Source organism: Sinocyclocheilus anshuiensis, unplaced genomic scaffold (genome assembly GCF_001515605.1).
Source record: "Sinocyclocheilus anshuiensis isolate Anshui unplaced genomic scaffold, SAMN03320099.WGS_v1.1 scaffold964, whole genome shotgun sequence".
In the NCBI taxonomy this organism is placed as follows: domain Eukaryota; kingdom Metazoa; phylum Chordata; class Actinopteri; order Cypriniformes; family Cyprinidae; genus Sinocyclocheilus; species Sinocyclocheilus anshuiensis.
Genome location: NW_015552666.1, coordinates 1,023,547 through 1,046,981, shown reverse-complemented (window position 1 = coordinate 1,046,981; position 23,435 = coordinate 1,023,547). Strand labels below are relative to the sequence as shown.

The 23,435-nt window shown below is 36.7% G+C and overlaps 2 protein-coding genes and 1 pseudogene across 7 annotated transcripts in view; 1 reads left to right on the top strand and 2 right to left on the bottom strand.

Moving 5' to 3' along the window:
- The window catches only part of LOC107667365 (arginine-glutamic acid dipeptide repeats protein-like), a 14,476-nt gene extending 7,877 nt beyond the window's left edge, over positions 1-6,599 (bottom strand). For 2 of the 5 annotated variants that reach the window (XM_016459005.1, XM_016459007.1), the window contains exons 1-11: positions 6,287-6,597; positions 5,362-5,410; positions 4,860-4,984; positions 4,604-4,703; positions 4,248-4,346; positions 4,011-4,091; positions 3,424-3,577; positions 3,184-3,276; positions 1,674-1,870; positions 505-681; positions 274-384 (exon numbers count right to left, since the gene is read on the bottom strand). In XM_016459005.1, the coding sequence (XP_016314491.1) occupies positions 274-384; positions 505-681; positions 1,674-1,870; positions 3,184-3,276; positions 3,424-3,577; positions 4,011-4,091; positions 4,248-4,346; positions 4,604-4,703; positions 4,860-4,984; positions 5,362-5,410; positions 6,287-6,312 (1,212 nt within the window). In that variant the 5' untranslated portion in view covers positions 6,313-6,597. Of the gene's footprint in view, positions 1-273; positions 385-504; positions 682-1,673; positions 1,871-3,183; positions 3,277-3,423; positions 3,578-4,010; positions 4,092-4,247; positions 4,347-4,603; positions 4,704-4,859; positions 4,985-5,361; positions 5,411-5,762; positions 5,871-6,286 lie in introns of all 5 variants that reach the window. The other 3 variants (XM_016459004.1, XM_016459003.1, XM_016459006.1) reach the window with 3 other exon arrangements.
- Positions 6,600-7,247: 648 nt separating this feature from the next.
- LOC107667393 (alpha-enolase-like) lies at positions 7,248-12,236 on the bottom strand (annotated as a pseudogene).
- Positions 12,237-14,910: 2,674 nt separating this feature from the next.
- On the top strand, positions 14,911-21,107 carry LOC107667353 (peptidyl-prolyl cis-trans isomerase-like 1). Of its 2 annotated transcripts, none has more exons than XM_016458980.1 (4): positions 14,911-15,223; positions 20,024-20,178; positions 20,499-20,567; positions 20,821-21,107. In XM_016458980.1, exons 1-4 carry the CDS (start codon positions 15,219-15,221, stop codon positions 21,039-21,041), a joined length of 450 nt encoding a protein of 149 aa, XP_016314466.1. In that variant the 5' UTR covers positions 14,911-15,218; the 3' UTR covers positions 21,042-21,107. The 2 variants fall into 2 exon arrangements, with proteins under 2 accessions (XP_016314466.1, XP_016314464.1); XM_016458978.1 differs by lacking the exon at positions 14,911-15,223 and adding an exon at positions 18,680-19,257.
- The last annotated feature ends 2,328 nt before the right edge of the window (positions 21,108-23,435 follow it).

Genomic DNA, 23,435 nt, shown 5'->3' with positions numbered 1-23,435 from the left:
TGTGTGTGTGTGTGTGTGTGTGTGTATATATATATATATATATATATATACATACACACACAATAATATATATTTATATATATGTTATATATATATAAAAAATTTATATATATAACAGTGGCTCAGTCCCTCCATCAGTGTGAGTCTATGGAATTTTTTCTACCAGTTTTATCATCCGCCATGTAAATATCACATCGCATGATCACTTATCCAAGTTTTTAAATTCTTAAGACTTTATACTCCACTAACGAGATAAAACAGAGTTTCCCTTACCTGATTCTTGGGTCGTTTCATGTTTTTCCTTTCAGGCTCATCAGCATCTGGAGCTGCTGACTCTCTCTGTCTTTTCACACCCTTTACTATAGATGCCTCTACTTTTATGGTCTAAAATGTAATAAGAAAAAAAAATCGAAAATGAAAAGGTTAAACAACACAGAAAAGATAAAAACACAGCTGTGCACTTTTTGCGAACTTTAAACTGAGTAGGTTCCTTTTTATCACTACCTTGTTAGTCTTCCCAGCCACTCCATTCTTGATATCAGAGCTGGAAGCCCTGGTTGCCATCGCAGTGGAACTGGCTCTAGGGGACTGTCCATTAGATCGCACATCCTCGAGGGTGGGAGACATGCCCCTGTCGGGACTTCCGGTTGGTCTGTTGCGCCCACTTCGAAGAGATGACATCTACATGTAGAGACACAGGAAGACTAAATTAAAGGGTCGTGAAACCCCAGACTACTTTTTCTGAGATTTTAGCAGAGGTGTTTGTGTTGCACATCATAGAAGACAATGTTAGCATCCGATCATTTTAACTGTTGGAGAAAACTGCTTAATTTTAAGCTTTTTTAAGCTATTTTCATCTTCCGGGTTTAAAATCTACATTTTAAAGCAGCCCAATTCCGCGGGAAAACTGCGGACTTGGCAACACTGGAAGAGGATAGTTTTCTGATAGCTCATCAAGAACCGGTACTTAAGAAACCCTGGTACCATAACGTTTTCATTTTTTTAGTACCGACTTGGTACCGAAATACCGGGTCTTTTGACAACACTACAATGGACTAATAGTACATCGATGATGCGTTGGTGTCTATTAAATTATTCATAAGACTGCTTGTTCTTATCCTATGAGAAGACGCTTCGCTTAATTATTCACAACAGCATGTGTTGATTTGCTATGACAGACATTTCAGAGTCTGTGAGATGACATCGCGTACAATAACTGAGAGAAACGTTCATGGATCGAAGAAGAGTGTTTGTTTTTGCTTTGTAATAAGAGTTCAGCACAAACGCGATTCATTCACTTGGTGAGCATAACCGTTTTTACAGCTCTGTGATACAACCCGTCAAAAGGCTTATATAAACGCCACAGAATAAGCCTTAAAAGTTCTGAGGTACAACAGCGTGTTCATATATATGTTTTTGATGCAGAGTGTAAATGGCTGTGCATTTGTGTTTTTAATTCGATGGGAGTGAAATGAAACTGTCAGAACACTAAGCTGTGTGTGTGTTGTCTGTCTCCCCTCTTCCCCCTCCTCCGCTCCGCTGCGCACCACGCCCACTTTTTTAGCATTTTTTAAAACTGTGATGAGAACTAACCAGTGCTGAAATGGGGGGTTTCATGACCCTTTAAGCAAGCTACTCTTTACATCACACTGTTGTGTGGAAGAAAGACCTACATGTGGTGGCACCCGGCTCCGACGGGTCTTCATCCCATGTCTGACTCCCTCTTCCTCTTCTTTGACAGGTTTGAAGAGGTATGGCGGATCTGCTGGTTTAGGAACAGGTGGCAGGCGCCGATGCTTGCTGAAGTGAGAGTGGCAACTAGAGCACAGCAAGACATTGTCTCTCCCTCCATGATGCCAGTCTTTGGAGTCTGAAAGACATTTGTGTGAGACATATTGAAAAAGAAGACACATACAAATTCAAAGTATATTCAGAAGTCAGAAGAGTTAAAAGGCTGACGGTTAACGTCAAAGTTAATTGATGTCTGCAACCTATTTTACTTCTGTAATTTAACGTATTCTACCGTTCAAAGTAGGGGTGGGCGATATGGCAAAAATATCATATCTTGATTTTTTCAGGAAAATCACGAATCACGATTTTATCACGGTTCTTTGTCATGTTGGTTTTACTATTTTGTAAGTTGTCTGAGCAGTACAACCATACTAATTAAAAACAAAGCCTTACAAGGTAACAAAATATAAAATAAAAAAGAATGGCAGATATTTAGGCCAAAGTGGGCGAAGATAAAAATCTTTGTCATTATTTTATCTTTGTTATTAAAAAATAAAAACAAAGATACACATTACAGACACACATAAAACAAACAGTGCTTTATTTTTCAGGGACAGGTGTATTTAGCAGTAGCACTCAAGAAACTGAATGAACAAATATAAAAATAAAACACTATATACACTTCACTGTATAAATTATACACTGATTCTTATTAAAGCAACTGTATTAAAGTTCTTCAGTCAAGAGCAGTGACTGATTTTTCTCTTTGTGTTTTGTTGTTTTATTAACATTAAAGGGATAGTTCACCCAAAAATGAAAATTCTGTTATCATTTACTCACTCTCAGGTTATTTTAAACCTGAGTTAGTTTCTTTCTTCTGTTGAACATAAAAGTTATTTCGAAGAATGTGGGTAACCAAACAGTTGCTGGTCCCCAGTGACTTCCATTGTATTTTTTTCCTACTATCAAAGTCAATGGGGACCAGCAACTGTTTGGTTCCCCATATTCTTCAAAATATCTTCTTTTGTGTTCAGCACAAGAAAGAAATTAATACACACATGAGAACATGAGTAAATAATGACAGAGTTTTAATTTTTGGATGAACTATCCCTTTAATGACAAGTGGCAACATGTTTAGTACTATTAGTCTGCTGTTACTTTAGGAAGACAAGACTTGATTATATCCATCAGGAATTGTTTGGATTCCAAACAAGCCCAGGAATGTACATTACGGAAATAAGGTCAATTTTGTATCTCAAGTTGACTTCAAGAGATGCAAACCTAAACAGGTTGAATCCAGTGTAGGGTGACTAACGAAGTGCTGCAGAAAGTCACTTTCAGAAGAGCATGATGGTTGATGGACACACGCATTTGGTCAACAAATTATAAAGTATAAACAGCTTTCTCAATATAGAGGCTATATACACCACTGGAGAAGGGTGAAAAACTTACTAGTGGTTAGACAGTGACTGCAGGCTTGACCTTTTCCGCCCTGCTCACTATCCTCACTGTCCAGATCATCTTCACTCGCTGAACTAAGTTCCACTACAGACAGGGAGACAGAAAATACAAAAAGTTTATTTACTTCTTGTGGAGTTACTTCCTTTAAATTATAGCTATATCAGACTTGCTATCATGTTTTGAGAGTCTGCAATAAATTAACAGACAAATGGTGCATAGTGCTGCACTTACTGGAAGAAGTGCGAGATGTTGCATTGGCTGCAGCTGTCGCGTTGCGAGTTTTCACTTTGCGAGACACTGGCTGCCTTCTCTGCTGCCGATGAGGTCGTGACGCCACGGCTTCAGGAGTTTTCTTCCAGTAGTAGTAGAATGTGATTAGCTCACCCTGAGATGACAAATGTGTTTTAAAAAACAAAAGACCCAATTTGACAGAAACTAACACACATTTAAGGGGGCAGTCGTGGCCTAAGGGTTAGAGATTCGGACTTGTAACCCGAAGGTCGTGGGTTCGGTAGAGATTGTAGGTGGGGGGAGTTAATGACCAGCACTCTCTTCCACCCTCAGTACCACGACTGAGGTGAGACCCTTGAGCAAGGTCCCAAACCCCCAACTGCTCCCTGGGCGCCGCAGAAAAAATGGCTGCCCACTGCTCCGGGTGTGTGTTCACGGTGTGTGTGTGTGTGTGTGTGTGTTCACTACTCACTGCTGTGTGTGTGTGCACTTAAATGCAGAGCACAAATTCCGATTATGGGACACCATACTTGGCCACGTCACGTCACTTTCACTTATAATTAGATTTCAATGGCAGGTTTCCATACCGTTTTCTTACTAGGCAGCAGCTCCTTACGGATCTTAAAGAAGTTTTTGCCATACTGTCTGAGACCTTTGATAAACCGTTTCTGTAAATGAACATGTTAACAGATTGAGAAATCTTAACTTTGACTTTTTGAAAAGTTCTAGTATCACACTTCTACATTCCACTATAAATTACCAGGCTGTATCAGTGAAAAATGTCAAGATAGAAGTGAAAAATACATTTAGAATCAGTTTCTCACCACTTCATCTTCTGACCAGCATTTCTCAATGAGTTTTGGAACAGGTTTCTTCACCAGACACTGCAGGGCTTTGGCTGCATCATATTGGCTTTCATGGAGCTGTGCACAAAACACAATAGAATTACATAACCTAGTTGCACAGCAAATAGTTATAGTTGAGGTAAAAAGTTTATATTGTCACTGCCTTCAATGCAATTACATCAAAGATCATAAATTACAATCGATATTCAATTATACTTACAATCATTTCTGGAAAATGCTACAACGAATTGAATTCATTTGAATTCAAAGGAATTAATTATCAAAATTTATTTTATGACAAAACATAGCACAGCCACAAAATGATAAGCACTGACTGTATTTAAAGCATTTAATGTGGTATCATCCCGTGAAGCTGCAAGGCAACCATCCTCTGTTGAACCTCCATCACACATCCCTGCAAACGCTGCCATGCTCCTGTTTATTCAGAGAACACAGTACAAAAATGCAGAAGTTTATGTTGAATCATACACCATCCACCTCAGATCCCTTTTTAGACATACCCTTAAAGCGATTATGAAGATAAATGTAAAACAGTGAATAGGAACTGGCATCCAGCCAAGCAACCATTACCTGGCAGCCCGTAGGTACATGAGAAGGTCACAGTCATTGACCCCAGGTGCCCACACCAGCTCCTCATTTTCTGTGACGAACTCTGTTCCATGAGCAGGTGTCAGCTGTAATTCAGGTAGCTTGGCCTGCATATGACAATATAATGAGGACAACAGAATTTATTTAAGGACCTTTAAAGGTACACTCAGTAAATATGTTTTGTTAAAGGGGTCATATGATGCTTTTTTAAAGATCATTGTTTTGAGACTTTAGTCTTTGCAACTTCAGGGATCTTATCTATGCACAATCAGCTTGTAGCACTCCAAAGAGAAAGGAAAACTTAAAATCGCATCATATGACCCCTTTAACATTTCAATTTGTCCCACTAATACCAGTGGTTGTGAACTTTCAGTGTAGCTGTTGCCACTTCACTTTTATCAATAAAACTTTTTTTAAATTATCAAAAATTACTGACAGCGTATTTAATGCACTGCATATCTACATGACTTTGTAATAATTTTACCTGATGACTTGGTCCCACTCTAATCTCTCCTTGTGTGCTGTTCAGCTGCCTGAAAGACAAAATATTATTTATTAGTTGAAATATGGCTGTGCAAGTGCATTAATCAATCAGTACATTAAAATTTCAAGACTGAAGCAATACGCACAGCTAATATTTCAAAGGTAAATACTAAAAAATTATGCCTGTAATAAACAATACATGAATACAAACATTTATATTTAACAGAAATATACTATAACAGAAATACATATAAATATACTATAAGTAGAAAAACTTAGTCCATATCACGTGAGCCGTTTCATGTCTCTGTTCCACCCTTTTAAATCGCCTCCTTTCAGTGTTAATCATAAAATGTGATTTGCCTATCAGCAGTCGTGATGATCAATCCAAATCCCGCCTACATTGCATATCCAGCCAATCAACGTCCGACTGCTCCGTTCCCTCCAAAGGTTATATAAACGGGGGCTTGGACGTCCACTTCATATATTTACACATAAATCATTACGTTGCTGCGTGCAGAATCAAACACAGTGCAAATCAAAATCAGTACATTGCACTTACAGTGTGATATGCACAAACGCCGTACGCTATCTAATCATTTAGCGCGAAAGAAAATATTATGCTAAAAACAATTTCCTGCACAAATATTTAATGCACAGAACAGACGAACAAAACTAATTTGCAATAGCAGCACCGCGTTCAACATGCATTACATACTTAGCAGTCAACAACAGTATCTGCATAACATCTGCCCCATTTTATCTCGTCAGGCTCCTAGCTGGCCTTTGCGTGTGTGGCCGAGCGAGACGAGCTGTCAGGTTCAAAATCATCTCGGTTCGCACTAGAATGCAAAAGTATTCACGATGTCGCAAAAAGCGCTGGCGCGCGCAAAAGCATACATCTGTGATAAAAAGAAGCAACAAACCTTCGCGGACTGAACAGGTCGTCCATGGCAGAGGCTGTTTCGCTAGTGTTTACAGTTTGTTTGCTGCTGCGGCGGCGGCTCAAAACTATGCTTTCCTCTATTTCATACTACTCAAAATGGAGGCTGCGCTGAGTATTTTTTCCTCAGCGCAGGCGATGACCTCAGTGCTCACGCACAGCCTACTGAGATCCCCTTCAACAAGCATAGCTGAGCATGTGCCGCTGCAGCCAGCGCTAATGGGATCATCTACGTGTCCGCTGTCTATGGAGAGCAGCTTCAGGGAGATGTGTTTGGCCATCCTCCCGTGTCAGTAATCACATACGAATATGGATGTCTCAATAAATTTAACCACCCAAGTCTTGATGGCATTCCTTTGCATCTTTGATAAAAGGGCACCACGCACGAACAATGAACAATAACAATCTCGTCTTGTTGTAGTCAGTGTGTGGGTTGTAGGATATAAATACAGCCGTGTCTGCTTAGATGGCTTCAAACATCTCTACAGCTTTACTGTGAATTCTCACTATTAACCACAACTTTTGCCTCCAACTCCTAATTTGCTGTGTATTAATATTAAATGTTAGTATCATACATGCTAATAAGCAACTAGTTAATAGTGAGAACTGGTCCCCAATCTGCAGTGTTAGTTTATACATTTATTTTCGAATTTAAAGGCGTTATTTTACCACTAGTTTTGTAATATACCCTTTTAAACAGCAAAAAAACAAAATAAAAAAAAATGCAGAAGTGATATGGAACTGTGATGCTGTCCTGATCTGGAATTACTTCACAGCCATGCAGTTATAGAAAACTAACTGTCAACCATTGTGGTATAAAAAAAAATGAACAGTTCATCAGAATCAAAAGATTTGTATTTCCGTCTGCACAAGCCATGCTCAAACCTGCCCAAAACAGACAAATGGGAGACTATTTAAATAACAATACAACACAAAGGCCTTTCATTAGTTGAGGAAATGTTTTTATTTTAATAGTATCCACTATCACAAGCAAAGACCTCAGGAATCTGCTATGCAGCACTTACAGGAAAATACTGTTTGCTTTTTTTTTTTGCAATACATTCATCATCACGCAAGCACATGTAATACTCATCCAAATGGACACCATCACAAAGTTTATGATGCTTTTTTCTGTATGCTTGATGATATGGTCCCTGTATCAACCCAATCTTTAGTCATAGCAGATACTGCTTTCTGTTGGTATTGCCACATCTTGAACTGAACTATTAGTACATTTACTGTAGGAGGGTAAGTAGTTCTAACTGTACTGTTGTGGTCTCAGTTCAGTGGATTTCTGAAGTTCTTCCCAGCAAACTGAGCTTTATCCCCCAGTTCTTCTTCTATTCTGTGCATGAAGAAAACAAGCAGGAATACAGAAAAAGTGAAACACATGCTTATTTATGCCTATATGTTTAGAACCAAAAATATTTATATTCTAATAGAATGATCTGTAAGCTTACCTGAGGATCTGGTTGTATTTGGCCAGACGCTCTGAACGACACGGGGCTCCTGTTTTAATCTGAATAAGAGCAGGAAAAATAAAGAGTCAAGTACCTCAACATGAGTAACCGTAAACTGAAATTCCTAATTTTTATGATTAATCTAAAGCACATCCGCTACCTGTCCAGTGCACAGTCCCACAACCAGGTCAGCAATGAACGTGTCCTCTGTTTCCCCGGAGCGATGACTCACCATCACACCCCAGCCATTGGACTGAGCCATCTTACACCTGCAGGGTGGGATATTACAAATAATTTTAATAATTTTATTAAACTATAAAGAATTTTTCACTGGGGTTATAAATTCCACACTGAAATTCTGGAAAATATATGGACAAAGTGTTATTCTTTATATATATATGTGGTATCAAGCATTTGGGCATCACTGTACCAATGTAGGATCAGGGTTTTGAACTCACGCCTGCAGAGATTCAGTAACACTTCCGATCTGGTTGACTTTGAGCAACAGGCAGTTGCAAGCCTTGTTCTCCACCGCGTTAGCAATGCGTTTGGGGTTGGTGACAGTAAGATCATCTCCCACCACCTGTATGTCCGTGCTGTTGGTAAAATTGGTCCAGGCCTCCCAATCATCTTGATCAAAGGGGTCCTCAATGGAGACCACTAGAGTAATGATAAAACTATTTCACATCTCTGCGTCTGTGCTCAAAGAAAAAATGAAGTAATGTAATTAAAAAAGAGAGCAAATGACTGATGGATACCTGGATAATCCTGAATGAAACTTTTGTAAAGGTCAGCAAGCTCATCGGGGCTGATGTACCGATTGGGGTCATCGGGAGACTTGAAGTCCAAGTCATACTTTCCGTCACGATAGAATTCAGATGCCGCCACATCCATGCCAATCACAATCTCATCTGTGTATCCAGCTTTACTGATGGCACTTTTTAACAGCTCTAGGGCTATTATAAGCAAACAGCAACACATAAAAGTTATAAGTCATTTCAGCTGTATAGTCTCAATCAGTGTGATTTGTTTTTTCAAATACCTTCTTGGTTCTCCAGGATGTTTGGTGCGAATCCTCCCTCATCCCCAACGTTGGTGGCATCCTGGCCATATTTCACCTTAATAACATTCTTCAGATTGTGGTACACCTCTGCACCAATGCGCATGGCTTCCTTAAAGCTACTGGCCCCCGACTGGCAGAATCATGAATTCCTGCATGGCCAACTTATTCCCAGCATGTGAGCCACCATTGATCACATTAAAAGCCTTTAGGAAAACAATAAGCAAAATTCAATAGGAGCATAACAATATTTTACCCCATAATTTGCTTTTCTACTTTTATAAAGATTAAAATAGCAAAAAAAAAGCAAACAGATAGAATGTCTGTAGGGCTTAGGCTACTTCTAAAATCTGAAATTATTTATGAGGACAAAGCTGGTCTGCACTTAAATACCCTCTTAAAATAAAATTGCATTATCTCTTTGAGCTCAATCTAATTAATGATCTATATAGCTATGAAACATTTTCAGTCACATGACACTTTTCCTTCTTGTACAATTTCAAATACAAGACTGTTATGTTTCTCACCGGCACAGGCAAGATGACCTCTGGGTTTCCAGCAAGGTCAGCAATGTGACGATACAGAGGAACACCTTTATCTGCAGCTCCTGCCTTACACACAGCCAGGGACACACCCAGGATGGCATTGGCACCAAATTTAGCTGATGTTCGAAACAGACACAGGAATTAAAGGACTATGACTAGACACAACACATAATATTCACACTACTTACAATTTGGGAAACAATCACTTTTGTGTTTGCATTTGCCTTTTTTTGTGAGAATGTTTTCAAATGTACTCTACTGTTCAAAAGTTTAGGGTGTATAATAATTATTTAAGTTTTTTAAAAGTTTTGTATGCCCACCAAGACTGCAATTATTTGATTAAAAATACTGTAAAAACAGTTATATGGTAAAATATAGAAAAAAATTTTTTTTTTTTATTTGAAACAGAAATCTTTTGTAACATTAAAAACACCTTTACAGTCACTTTTGATCAGTTTAATGCATCCTTGATGATTTAAAGTATTCATTTCTTTACAAAAACAAATCTTACTGGCCATCTAATCTAATCATCTAATCACTGGCTTACACTTTTGAACAGTAGTGTAATTTAACTGTTTGGGTAATTGGGTGTAAGAAACTTAAAAAAGGAGAACAACCGTTAAGGGGAAACTATTTTAACAACCGCTTTCCTATTGTTAAATGCGTAAACGTAAATATTATGATTTACACTTGTTATCAGTTCCGTCCAGTTCCAGCATGAACTGGTCAATCTTTTCTTGCTCAACTACAGGAATTCCCTATGTGACAGAGAGAAAGAGAGCAAGACAGACAAAAAATATAATTAACAACCCAACAAATTTACAGTGACTACACTGGTTTTCTTTTGTTTCAGTATAACATTCTAAAATACTCACCTGGCTGATCAGGGCAGGTGCAATAGTTTGGTTCACATGCTCGACAGCCTTTGATACACCTACATTACACAGAAAAAGATGGACGATATGAGCAATATTCTACAGGTATATGCACACGTTATTGTGGATTGAATGGTGCTGCAATTAGACACATGCATATCTCTACATTCCCTTGCTTGGTTTATGCCACAAAACGTTCGATTACAAATTAGAAAAAAAATGAAAATGTCAGCCAAGCAAAAGCCATAAACAATCTGATTTATTCCATGCAAACATTGTGCACTAAATAATATTGAAGTACCACAGTAAAGATTCTTGCATTATTCACTGATCTGAATCACATGCACAAGCATTTCAGATTTTACATAATTTTTTCATAATGCATAATTCACACCACAGAATTCGACACTGGGTTGACTAAGTCGTGCAAATTCAGATCCATCAAACCCCAAAAAAATAACGTTTTCTCACTAGTTCACTAGGGTACCCGTTAACACCAGGCTGAACCCAGTTATTAATCAGTACATTTAATAAGTCCTCTTTTCCAGTCTAATAGAAAAAAAAAACAGAGCTGGGAAAGCGAAACATTCCTGTGTTCAGTAAACAAATCTAGCTCAACAAGTCTTGGTTATTTCCAAAACAATTAACAATATATTCTGTAAAACCAGATGAAATGTGATTTCTAATGTCATTCTGAATTAATCGGAAACCTGAAAAAGCAGAGTTACCTTTGCCTATGTAACGTGACTTATCATTGTCTCTCAGCTCCAATGCTTCATAGATTCCAGTAGACGCTCCACTAGGGACAGCAGCTCGAAACAGACCTGTTTCAAAACCAGTAGATGAGTTTTAGTTCTGCTGGTAACGTCAGTAAACAAAACCATCTCATTTTAGTTTTCAATTTAGAAAGGAATGTCAAGGGGAATCACCTTTCTCTGTGTAGAGGTCCACCTCTACAGTGGGGTTGCCCCTAGAATCAAAAATCTCACGGGCATGTATCTTCAGGATAGACATGTTTCTTAAAAAATAATAAAAAAGATCAGATTAGAAGGTAAAGGGGTCAGCTTCTATTGCAATGTTTATCTCTACAAATCTAACCAAACATCTAAAGGAGATTTCAAGGAAACCTGAGAACACCATCTGCCGTACTGTAATACTACTGGCCCACAGGGTCACTTTGTCAAATCCTCTTTCCTGCTATTAGGCCTAATCATTATTGAAAGGAAACATCTGCATGAATAAATCCACATCTCTTTCAAGCAAATACATGGTTAATAGCTTTAAAATATGCACACAGTGTATTGAAGGTTGTGCTATCCCTTGGGGCATCATGAGAAGCTCTATGTCTAATTCGATTAGCAGCTGTCAGTCACTCTCTGGTCATTATGCTGTCAACAGAAAAGCTTACTGAACTGGTCTAGAAGTTTTTGCATACACATAATACAAAATTATTTGTTCAACTGTACAGTATTATTTATGAGTGCCAATGGCGAGTCTCAAACTCAGTCATTTCCTTCCTGGAATCGGATTTCTTTCTCGTATAGTTTGTTCTGCAAATATTTAATCCCATTACAGTGTGTGAACATGAGTGGGCGTGATGTAAAGCACGACTCATCACGGTCTTCACGTGCTTATGTACGGTGACTCTCATCCAGCATTTTATTTTATGAGACTCTTATTTTATTTGAGAACTTAATGCTTTCTGTCTAAATATCTGAATATTAGCGTACTGAGATTGCCTGGGACTAAAGAAAAGCCTGATAACAATGTAAAACAAATGTAATGCCAGCTAGAAGATGGTCACAATAAAGCGGATATTTGTAAGTCCATAATGCAATTCTTCTTACCTCAGCGATAACGTATAATTAAAGGACAAGATGAAGAAATCAAGCTTTCATTCAAGTTCACAGACACTGTTAGCGGCTCTGGTTAGAAGTGCTCAGCGTGTGCTCGCTCTCAGAGGAAAGTAAACTCGTCCATAGGGGGAGATGAAAAGACTAGTTAAAGGAGAATGGCAGTTGTCTTGAAACATTTAGTGCGGAAATGGGCGGAGCTTCGCGGCCGATAAATTGACGGATATACATTTTTATTGTAACTTTTCTTTTTTTAACACTTCGTAGTATATTTACAATTTTATGAATAATAAGATTCTGGTCAGGAGTAAATTATTGTCCAGAACGCTACCGAAGGGGACGGTGTTATCACGTGTTATGTGTTACTTTTCTCAACGCTGCTTAGGCTTGACCAATCAAAGTTGTTGACAATTAAGAGATTTCGATATTATCAAATTTCATTTAATAGCGATTGCTTTGAATTGTTTTCATTTATATGACAGGTAAAATCTTTGGAATTAATATATTTAATGCTGTATAATCGATTTTATAGAAAAGTAGAAATGTCTACAATAAGATAAAAACTGTCTGAAATTTGAATGCAGGTCAATGGAGAATTCGGCTTTCTGAGCAGCCATGCGCTCCCTGAAATTTTTGTTTCATAGGAAACGGTGATTATCTAGCAATATTTTCCACTCAGTGGGGGTAAATAATATGATATATTATTTGCGTTATCGAGCAATGCAACGAAATGCATTTTTCAGAATAAATCTGATTATATGCCATGATTTTATAGATAATTTTTTGTAAATTATTTGAATTTTGATAATGTAGAATGTTCAGTGTTTTCGGAATCTTGCTGAGACTTGAAGCCCTGGTCTTACGATTTTGTAGAGACAATATAGAAGCAAAATAGTTTGCCAATGTACTTATGACACAGATTAGCAAAAGGATGATGCACAGTCCTACTGGGCTAATCTGCTGCTGAAAGAAATGTATATAATATCTCCAATTCAAAATCTCAGATTGTTAAATCATTAACCTTCTGCCATATTATTGTCTGTGGGGAGAATGTGATGCAACAACAAGAGGCACAATAGAGTGTTTGTGTGCTGGAGAATCCTGGCAACTCATTCCCTTGGGCCAATAATCCCTCAGGTCATTGCCCCCACCCTCCCTCTTCCATTCCCTCTTTTTATCCTGCTCTCTTTCCACCTTTCGTCTCACACACATACACTTCTCAAAGCAGCCAAGTTAGTTTAGATCAGTTTCACATACAGGTGCGTATTTTCCCTCATGCACGGTTTGTTTTGTGGAAATGGTTGATGGTTGATGTTTTGTTGCTTCTTTCAGGTACAGGTTTCTCAGGAGGCCTTTCTAACAGCCAGCTGATCCCTGTGTTCCTCCATCCTCTCACCTCACAAATAAGACCTCAGGGATCTCATTAGCAATCCACACAGGTTTGTGGATATAGTGAGGCATTGACCTGTTGCCTGGGTTACAATGCAGTCCCCGTGTCCCAGCATAAACTCCTGTTAGACTTGGAATTCTCAGATCCTTTGTTCAATGCACAAAGATGCATGTTCTAAATTGTGATTATTGACCACACAAGTAGTTTAAATAATTATTTATTATGTGAATCAAACAGGCAGTAAAACTACAGAGCCCCATATATACAGTATTTTATTTTTGTTTAAAGTATTATTATATGTGCATCAAATAGACACACAGACACACACACACACACATATATATATATATATATATATATATATACACACACACATTAAAAACAAGATCTGCAGATTCATGGCCAGAAAAGTGAACTGTGCATAAATCTATTATACTGTACTGACATTTCTTTACCTGCTCTTTTTGAAGCTGCCTGTGCAAGTGATGCTACTGATCCCTGAAACCTATTTAGTAGGCCTGTCCTGAACAGACCTTTAGCACAAGTACTTCATTGTGCCAATGAAACCTTAAATATAGCTCTAAATCCTAAAAGCACAATTTAATAGTGCTTTTATGACAGCATAGGGAGTGGATCCTTATTTTTATAGTCAACAGTCTTTTGACGAAGTGCCTTTTTCCACATATATTCCAGATTTAAGTTCAAATGTTACAGGTGGGCAGACTTCTTACTTTCTCTTCATCTTTAAGTTATAAAAATTAACAGAAGTTCGCACTGCCATTTGAACTGATAAGCAAGTCTGAATATAACCATTAAAATTGTCTAAATCTATAAAAAAAGACAATTTGATTCATACTCAAGTCTTTTCAATGATGTTAAACATTTTTGACATTGATAATCTTGCATAATCTTTGTTAAAAAAATTAATGTATCTAACATGTTTTCTGATCATGTCTTTGAATTAGAGATTATTTATTTTTATGTTTTTTACAGGCAAATAAGTAAATAATGTAGAAATAGTGTAAAAGGCATATTTATCAACTGGGTTTAATTTCTGCGGTTTTCATATTGTCTATTCAATGCCCCAGTGGAGTTTATTATCAGTGTAAACAATGTAAATGATCATAAGGGCACACAGAGGACACATTTACTGATTGCTGAATGTCTTTGTCTTTTACAACTCTAATCTAATGATGAGCACTGGAAAGGAGAGTAACACGGAGTAAAAAGGAGAGAAGGCTTCTAGTTTGTTGCCCTAAAGTCTGACCCAGAACTGAGGATGGGGCGTGGCCTTTTTGAAGGTTAAAAGCTTGTCTCATTTGTGTACTCAGAAACCCTGAGGCACTTCCACACTAAACTAACCAATCACAGAACACAAGACACACCTGCTCTTAGAAGAAGGCCAGGGATTGGTCCCAGCATAAAAATGACACCTGGGCAGTGCTCCAAGGTGTACCTGAAAACCTAGATGTTTTGTAGGAATAGTTTCTTCGCTTCAGGAGCTTTTGGAGATTGTGTTTCTTCTCGTGCTTGAGATTCCATTACTACTGTCTATGCATCTTCATCAGGTACCTTCAGACTGGTTCGAGAGGTCTGGCCTAACATGGAAGGAGCAATCATACCTTTAACAAGTGGAAGGACCAGGAAGTGATCTTCCTCAGCTAAAGCGACGCTGCGACACAATGGCATCTCTTGTCCATGTCTCCATACTGAATGACGGCAACAGGAATTCATGGGGTAACTAATAGTTGTTGTTTTTTAATACGTTCAACAATTTGACTAAATAATTAATTAATTGCAAAAAAAAAGTCTTTTGTATTTTCATGTATTTCAGTTAATATATACATTAGTATATTTTACTAATAGTAAATGCAAACTATCAAAAAATACAATGAGGTGGAAACCAATATAAATTATATTTCAGATAAACACAAATCTTCCTTACGTTCTTTAATGTAAAAATCAAGTATTAATTTCAGGATGAAATATGAATCATTAAGATTTGTGAAACATAAAAGACTATGAGTGCCCAGCATGTTAACTTTCACTTCCGTAATGTGTCAAACCTGTTTGATCAGTTTAAAACAAAGGGGTATGAAGTAGAATATGTAAAGCATTAAAAGAAATGATGTTAAATAATGAAACTAACATTTTTAATGTTATAATATTGAGGTGTATTGTACAAATTAAACCTGAATTAGACTTGCATGTGAGAAATTGTTGAAAGACTTTTAAAATTGATTGACACATGGACCCACGCTCTGATACAATCTCATACATACCATTTTTCCTGTATTAAAATTAAATATTTTTCCTATTCTAATAAAAAGGTACAAGGAAGAGAAAATATGGCCTGATAAAATTGATATCTTTAATGTTACTGTGAGCTTTGACATTAAATAACAATAGAGCCAAAATGTAAAAACTCACTTAGCTTGGTTTCAGAAGTAAGCGAATTATCTAATCGAATCTTATCTAATCTATTGTACAGGTGAGGGGTCAGTCAGGTGCACACTCGGGTATAGGTGACAAAGATCAGCCATTTTGATTAGCATGACTAAGCGCTTTCCTTACCACCTATGTTGTGTGGCTGTAATGGGATTTGGAGGCTGTAGACGCAATTTTGTTTTGATGAAGGTGCGACCAATTAGTCAAACTCTCCCAGGTTATGGAGACGCCTCAAAGGTCATGGTTTCCAAGGAGGCAGACCAGGGCATACACCTAAGAAATAAACTTCTGGTGTTACAATGTTTTCGTTCTTTCTAATAATAGTTGTGAAGAAAATGCGTAAGTGCATAGTGAAACTGGAAGTGGTCCAGTCTGAATGAACATGTACGGTAATATGCTTACATCAAAAGCCTTTGGGGTCTGTTGCAAGATAAGCAGCATGTAAAGGAAATATATAAAGCTATAAATGAAGATGGGCCAGTCAGGAAAATAGATAATCATTAACAAACACCTTATAATGTCTTACTAAATTACAGTAACTCTCATTTTACAGTGACAGAGAAAAGCATAGAGCCCTTGGCTCCCCTCATGTTTCATGCTGAACTGAAAACAATTAGATGGAACAAAAATGGCAAACACTGGATGCCAATCTCCATCTTACAAGGCAGTTTTGGATGTTATATCTTCTCTAATACTGCCTGGTAATGATGCAGATGGTCCTCCACGGGCATCATTAAAAATACTTTGCATGTGGGTGTGGACATGCAGACTATGCAAATACAAGCACATACAAATACACAAAGGAAAATATGTTGTGGAGTGATGCCCATTCCTTGGCTGGATAATTTGAATATTATGATGCAGAAGAAGTTCGTTCATTGTCTCTAGGGTACATCTTACCCGGCAGTGCTTGGCTGTTCACTGATGTTCTAACACTGTCTGGTAACGATGCACTCTGGGGGCTCAGTGACCATGACTTTAATAGAAAATGAACATGAAATGCTTACAAAAATAAAATGTGATCAAGTATGGAATGTAGCATATTTTGACTTTAGAATGTGTTTAAATGCTCTTTAATAAATCAAGTTAATGACTTAAAGCAGGAAGACTGGATGAGACTGCTTGATTATAATAAAAGGAAATATAATTAAAAGAAGCCATCAGTAAAGTTCTGAACCCCACCCTGTTACGTCAATATACCTTCATGAATGTCACAAAAGTAATTCCTCCATACTCACACACCCTCTAATGTGTAATGTGCCATTCAACGATGAGTTCATCCTCCTTTTCCTGCATCTTATTGTGTGCATGACACCTGAGATCTGTGTGACAAGCACTAATTGAAGTGCACAGTTCACCTTTCCTGTTCGCCGTGCCGAAGAGGATGTAATGCCAGTCAGTAAAATTTGAAAAATGATTAAGGTTGATTTTTTGTGTGCGTGTTACTGATTTGAAACCCATTTTACTTATTTTCCAGGTATTCTACGATGGAATGTGCAAAGAAAAGCCCAAATGTTTTATGTGATTTAAACAAGTAAATAATAAAGGGGAGATATAAATAAAACAGACTGATGGGACAACTTGTATGACAAATCTATGGAAAATAAAAAAAGATAAATTTATATGGAAAATATATCTGCAGGCATGACTCAGTAAATCATTTGGTTGTATTCTGAATGGGAAGAAGGAAATAATGCATTTTCTATTAATTTAGTAATTTCAGGGGCATGTTTACCCAGAAATGAAAATTCTGTCATCTTTTACTCGCCTTCATGTCGTTCCAAACCTGTATGAGACACGCGATCACAGAAAGAAGATATTTTGAAGAATATTGCAGCTGTTTTTGTCCATATAAAACATAAACTGACAAAAGTTGTCTCAAAAATCCATTTGGATGTTGATGCTTGGTTCTGACAGTGACTCTTTGAACCTCTGCTTGCACTTTATCCTTTACTAATAGACCCTTTAAACAGTTTCCTTCAAGATCTTTCTCCTGAAAAAATAACCACTTTAATTCTGTCATTCTGCTTTCATCTCTTCTACAGTCACATGACATCAGACCATTTCCTCTGCAGTAAAATCCTCTGATTTGTGTCTTACCAGGCAAGTTTAGATGTTGATACTCTGTCTAATACTGACTGGTAATGCCATCAATCACAAGGAATTGGATCACCATTTTTTTTCCTTTTCCCTCCATAACTGCACTGCCACAATGGAACAGTTTTTTTTTTCATTTATTTACTTTTAAAAAAATTATTTATTATTATTTACTTTCATTAAAAAAATATGGTTCTGACTCTTCCTTGTCATATTGTTTAACTTATTTTGTTTAAATGCACACTACATGTACATTTATTCTGTATTTAGGTCAATAAACACAATGAAACTGAATTCCAATCAAATATGTATGTGACTTTTTGTGTTAATTTGTAGATGAAGGTCCATTAACTAATTAACTATTCATTTATTTATTTGGTTGCTGGATAATGATTTTTAGACATACTTGAAATTATATAATTCAATCTGTATGCCAGATACAATTTTTTTTTAAATAACAGATTTAAACCATTTAAATGTAATTAATATATATATATATATGTATATATATATATTGTGATCAGACAATATCTGTCAGGCAACGTTTACTTTCCACAAAAACTTGCAGAGCAATAGGTAGCCACACATTTAGGACTGCTTTTATTATTCTATATATATTGCGAGATCAAATGTATGTGGATGTATAAACTCAAGACAGCATGACTTAATCATCAAATGTGCTTTTTGTGGGGTAATAGAAACTGTTGAACATGTAATATTAAAAATGTCGGAAATATAATATAGAGAGAATTAAAATGATAAAGAACTTAAAAGGTAATAATAAAGAAAAAAAAAAGAAGATAAATTGGAAATTAGGAAAAGGATTAAAAGGTATTAATCAAAGAATAGTAGTGAAACATATAGTAGAAACCGGATTAAACGAATTTCATAGTTAATGAATTAAATAAAGCAAAGGAATAGGGGAACACACAAACTGGGTTTTTTTGGCATGGGAGCTGAATTCCGCTACGGTGCGGAATACGCCCAAAATTCCGAAGAAGAAGACTTGATCATCCAGTCCACTAGATGGCAGCACTTACAACATGTGGCCTTGACGGTTTACAATAACGAATAAACCGAACTGGGCTACTACTTCCTTATCACGCTTTACGACATAATTTAAAAATAAAAAATACTTTCTATCAAAAACATATTTGTTGACCAAAAGACATGTCTGGAATTCCGCCGGATTCTTGGCAACCCCCCACAGTATCGCTGGACACAACGTAAGCCGCAATATAGACATTAGTAATAGATTTGTGAATGAATGAGCCACGTCTTGATAACACATATAAAAAGCTGTGATAATTGCTTTAATTGTTTCATTATTTATAGATGTAGAAAACGCAAAGCTTTGCCGCATGTTTGTATTAAAAAAGTTAAAGATCTAATCACGCTGATCAGTTGTACTGGTTAGAATAGATTGTTTGTGATTCTCGACTCATTCGGTTCTTTCGAACCGTTTCAAAAATCACTCGTTCACTCATTATTTTACGTTGTAACGTAATTACGTCGTCCCATTTTTATTTTATTATATATATGAAACGATTGTAAAATTAAGTTTATTTTAACTGTTAAGTCTCTGAAAGTTGTTGCATGCCCTTATATACAGAAGCAAGATTATGGAGTGTGTTGGTAATTTCTACCTGCATGGCAAATAGGCTACTACGTTCACAAACCAAAATTTGCAAAATGTATACCAAAATGTTACTTACTTTTACTAGAAATTGAGTCACTGAAAGAGTCCTTAATGCTTATTTAAAGCATTAAGCATTTTTCTTTCCAGAATGGTAATATTTTAAAGTAATCTTTCATTTTTACTTTTATCAGCCGCCTGTTTCAATCTGTTGTAACTTATACTGATTCCTTTAAAAAAAATGCAGCTACTTGAGGAAAAACCAACTCTTTCTCACACGAATCTGACACTAGTAGACATTAACCTTTACCAGCATGCATATTACGACCAACCATCACTTTACACTGTCTTTCCAGGATGGGAACTATCGTGCTAGAACTGTACTGGAATCATGCGCCAGAAACATGCAAGAATTTTGCAGAGTTGGGCAGAAGAGGATATTACAACAACACCAAGTTCCACCGCATCATCAAAGACTTCATGGTTCAAGGAGGCGATCCAACAGGGACAGGTGAGGATGAAAACAAAACTCATTCAACAGTCCTTTTAGATATTTCATTTGACAATTCCATAAGATGCATCCCAGTACGCTGATTTAAGCGGCTGGTAACACTCCAAAGAGAAAGGAAAAATTAAAATCGCATCATATGACCCCTTTAAAGAAATCAAATTCTACATACATGGAGGATGAAATAAAGGTGGTGAATATGTTTTACCAAGCAAAACCATCTACTTTTGTCTTCAGTGCAATGGACTTTATTTTTAATTTACTGTAATGGTTTGTTTAGTTTGTACAATTTATTTATATAAAAATGTATTTTATATTTGCAGGTCGTGGTGGTGCATCTATATATGGCAAGCAGTTTGAAGACGAATTGCATCCAGAGTTAAAATTTACAGGTGAGTAATATAATGCATGAGTAGATTTAATAGTATTTTAAATAGCACTGCTATTTACAAAACTATAAAAAGTTTGTAAGCTGCTCAATAGATCCCATGGAGAATAAGTAGAATAAATTGCTAGGGAAATATTTTGTCAGTTCCCAAAGCTACAGCATAATTTTATAAAAAAAAAATCCATAATAACTAGGTTACAGCTTAATTTTTTATATTACAAATCAGCAAGTGCTTGATTTATTTATATATTTTGTAGGTGCTGGAATTCTCGCAATGGCTAATGCAGGGCCAGATACAAACGGAAGCCAGTATTTCCTCACGCTGGCTCCCACACAGTGGCTGGATGGGAAACACACTATATTTGGACGGGTCTGCCAGGGCATTGGAGTTCTTAATCGTATTGGCATGGTTGAAACCAACAGTCAGGACCGCCCTATGGATGACATAAAAATTCTCAGAGTGAATCTACCTAACTAAGACGTATGCTTGCATAACGTTTTATGCCTTATTTTTGTACAGTCCTTTTATTACATTAAACTTTCAGAGTTTTCATAAAATATACTCTCTGCTCTCTTGATTCTCCTGTACAAACCCATGGCTACATGGTGGTGTCTTAACAGTACGAGTTTGGGTTCATTATAGAAACATGTCTTTTTAATGTTTACATTCCTTTACATTACACCAAATGACACAGAAAGGTTATGAATTATTTGGCAACCAGCTTGAATGTAATTGGAGATGACAATCATGATTTGTTGAACACAGTCACACTGCATTAGTTGCTTATAGATTTGAAATGCTTTCTTTGGAACAGAATTAGAGAACTTTATTATACAATTTCTCTTATCTCAAATATAGAAATAAAGCGTACTCATGGCACAGCACAAGGTCACCCACAGAATATGCAGTCATAAATCATTGTGACTTTTCTAACTCCTGGCAGTGATGCTAATTATTAAATATTCAATATTTAAAACTATATTGAATATATGTTAGGCAAAGAACTTTAAAAAGGGTTAAACACAAATAGCACACACAATGTGGACTTTTTTGGCAGAACAACATCAGTTTGAACTAATATCACCATAATCCTGGTTTTCTGGACAGATGTTTCATGATCCAAGACTTCAAAAGATTTTTATGGAAGCCCACATTTCAGAGTGCAGCTATCCTGGATTAAGCTTAATCTGTGTCTATGGAAAAAAAGTAAACAAAGCCATAGAGGTTATGACCCACAAAATCCTATTATTGTTGGAGCCTAAAAATGGGTGTTTGTATTCTATGAAGTTAGTAAAAAGATCTTATCGAGAAGTAGAATTAATGTTAACATTTTATCATCTGGGAGATTGGGAAAATTACCAGACAGAAAGAAAAATAATTTCTCTCTTCAGTCTGTTCATCGTCTCTGTAAAATATATGAAACACTCTTCTTTATAAATAAAGATATGTATGATTTGTAGACTAATCTGACGGATGTTAAAAAGATTCTGCTACACATTCTGTTAATACATAATACATTTATTTTTTTACAATTAAACTGTTTCTGTTTTATATGTATAATAAATCTAAAAAGATACTAGAATATGAGTTTTTAAAAAATTACTGTAAAGACTACATACTACGAAACATGCAACTAGAAAAATACATTTATCTCCCTGTCCGTGACTTGTATTTTCCAAAAACTTGGTGCTGATTAAGCACATTTTACATAATGTCCTCAAGGTATGTGAAACACTGAATATCCCCGAAATAAATATCAATAAAGCTCTTACCAGGGATCACATTAAACAATGCCTGACTGCTCAATTTATCTCATAGCAGGTTAACTTGAATGAGAAAATCTCTAATAAGCTGTCCCCTGAGAACACCCAACTGTCAAAACGCATGACAGCTTTGTTTGTTTTGTGTTTGTATAGTAAAAGTATCTGCATCTGTAAAGGCGAGATTTAGTTTTTGCTGTGAGACAAATAATCATTGCTTTTTTAAAAGTATTTTGTCAAAACTTGGGCTCACAAACAGCACTAATAGATTACGGTCCATAAAAGTTTTAATATAAAACAAGGTACTATTAGCTTATTTTATGCAGAAGAAAGGATATATGCAGTTGTGTCCTCTGATACCTTACGCTAATGTTTTGCCTTTTTAATATATTAAAGGGGTCATATGATGTTGCGAAAAATAACATTATTTTGTGTATTTGGTGTAATGCAATGTGTTTATACGGTTTAAGGTTAAAAAAACACATTATTTTCCATAATAATGTACATTATTGTTGCTGCTCTATGCCCCGCCTTTCTGAAACGTGTCGATTTTTACAAAGCTCATCGTTCTGAAACAGCGAGTTGTGCTCTGATTGGCCAGCTATCCAGTGCGTTGTGATTGGCCGAATACCTCAAGCGTGTGACGGTAATGTTACACCCCTACAATACTGTGATGCCTTCTCCCAGCAGGACGAGACAAAACCAATAAAACTCATTACAAACGAGGCATTTGTTGCATCCAGTGGGGACAAAATTACTGATTATAATGACTTATACTGTCTTTATACGCGTTGCGTTGCATATCGCGCCGCGTAAACATAAAACTAGGGCTGCACGATAAATCGCATGCGATATTTAATGCGCATCTTGTCAGAAAGCCGGTTCTGTAATCAGCGGTAAATCTCCATCACCTGCGTGCTTTCACATTGAGCAGCATTAACTACACAGAGCCGTTGTTCACTGACGAGCTGCGCAAAACCACGTTCATATTCGCGCGATTTTTTGTGCAGCTCGTCAGTGAACAACGGCTCTGTGTAGTTAATGCTGCTCAATGTGAAAGCACGCAGGTGATGGAGATTTACCGCTGATTACAGAACCGGCTTTCTGACAA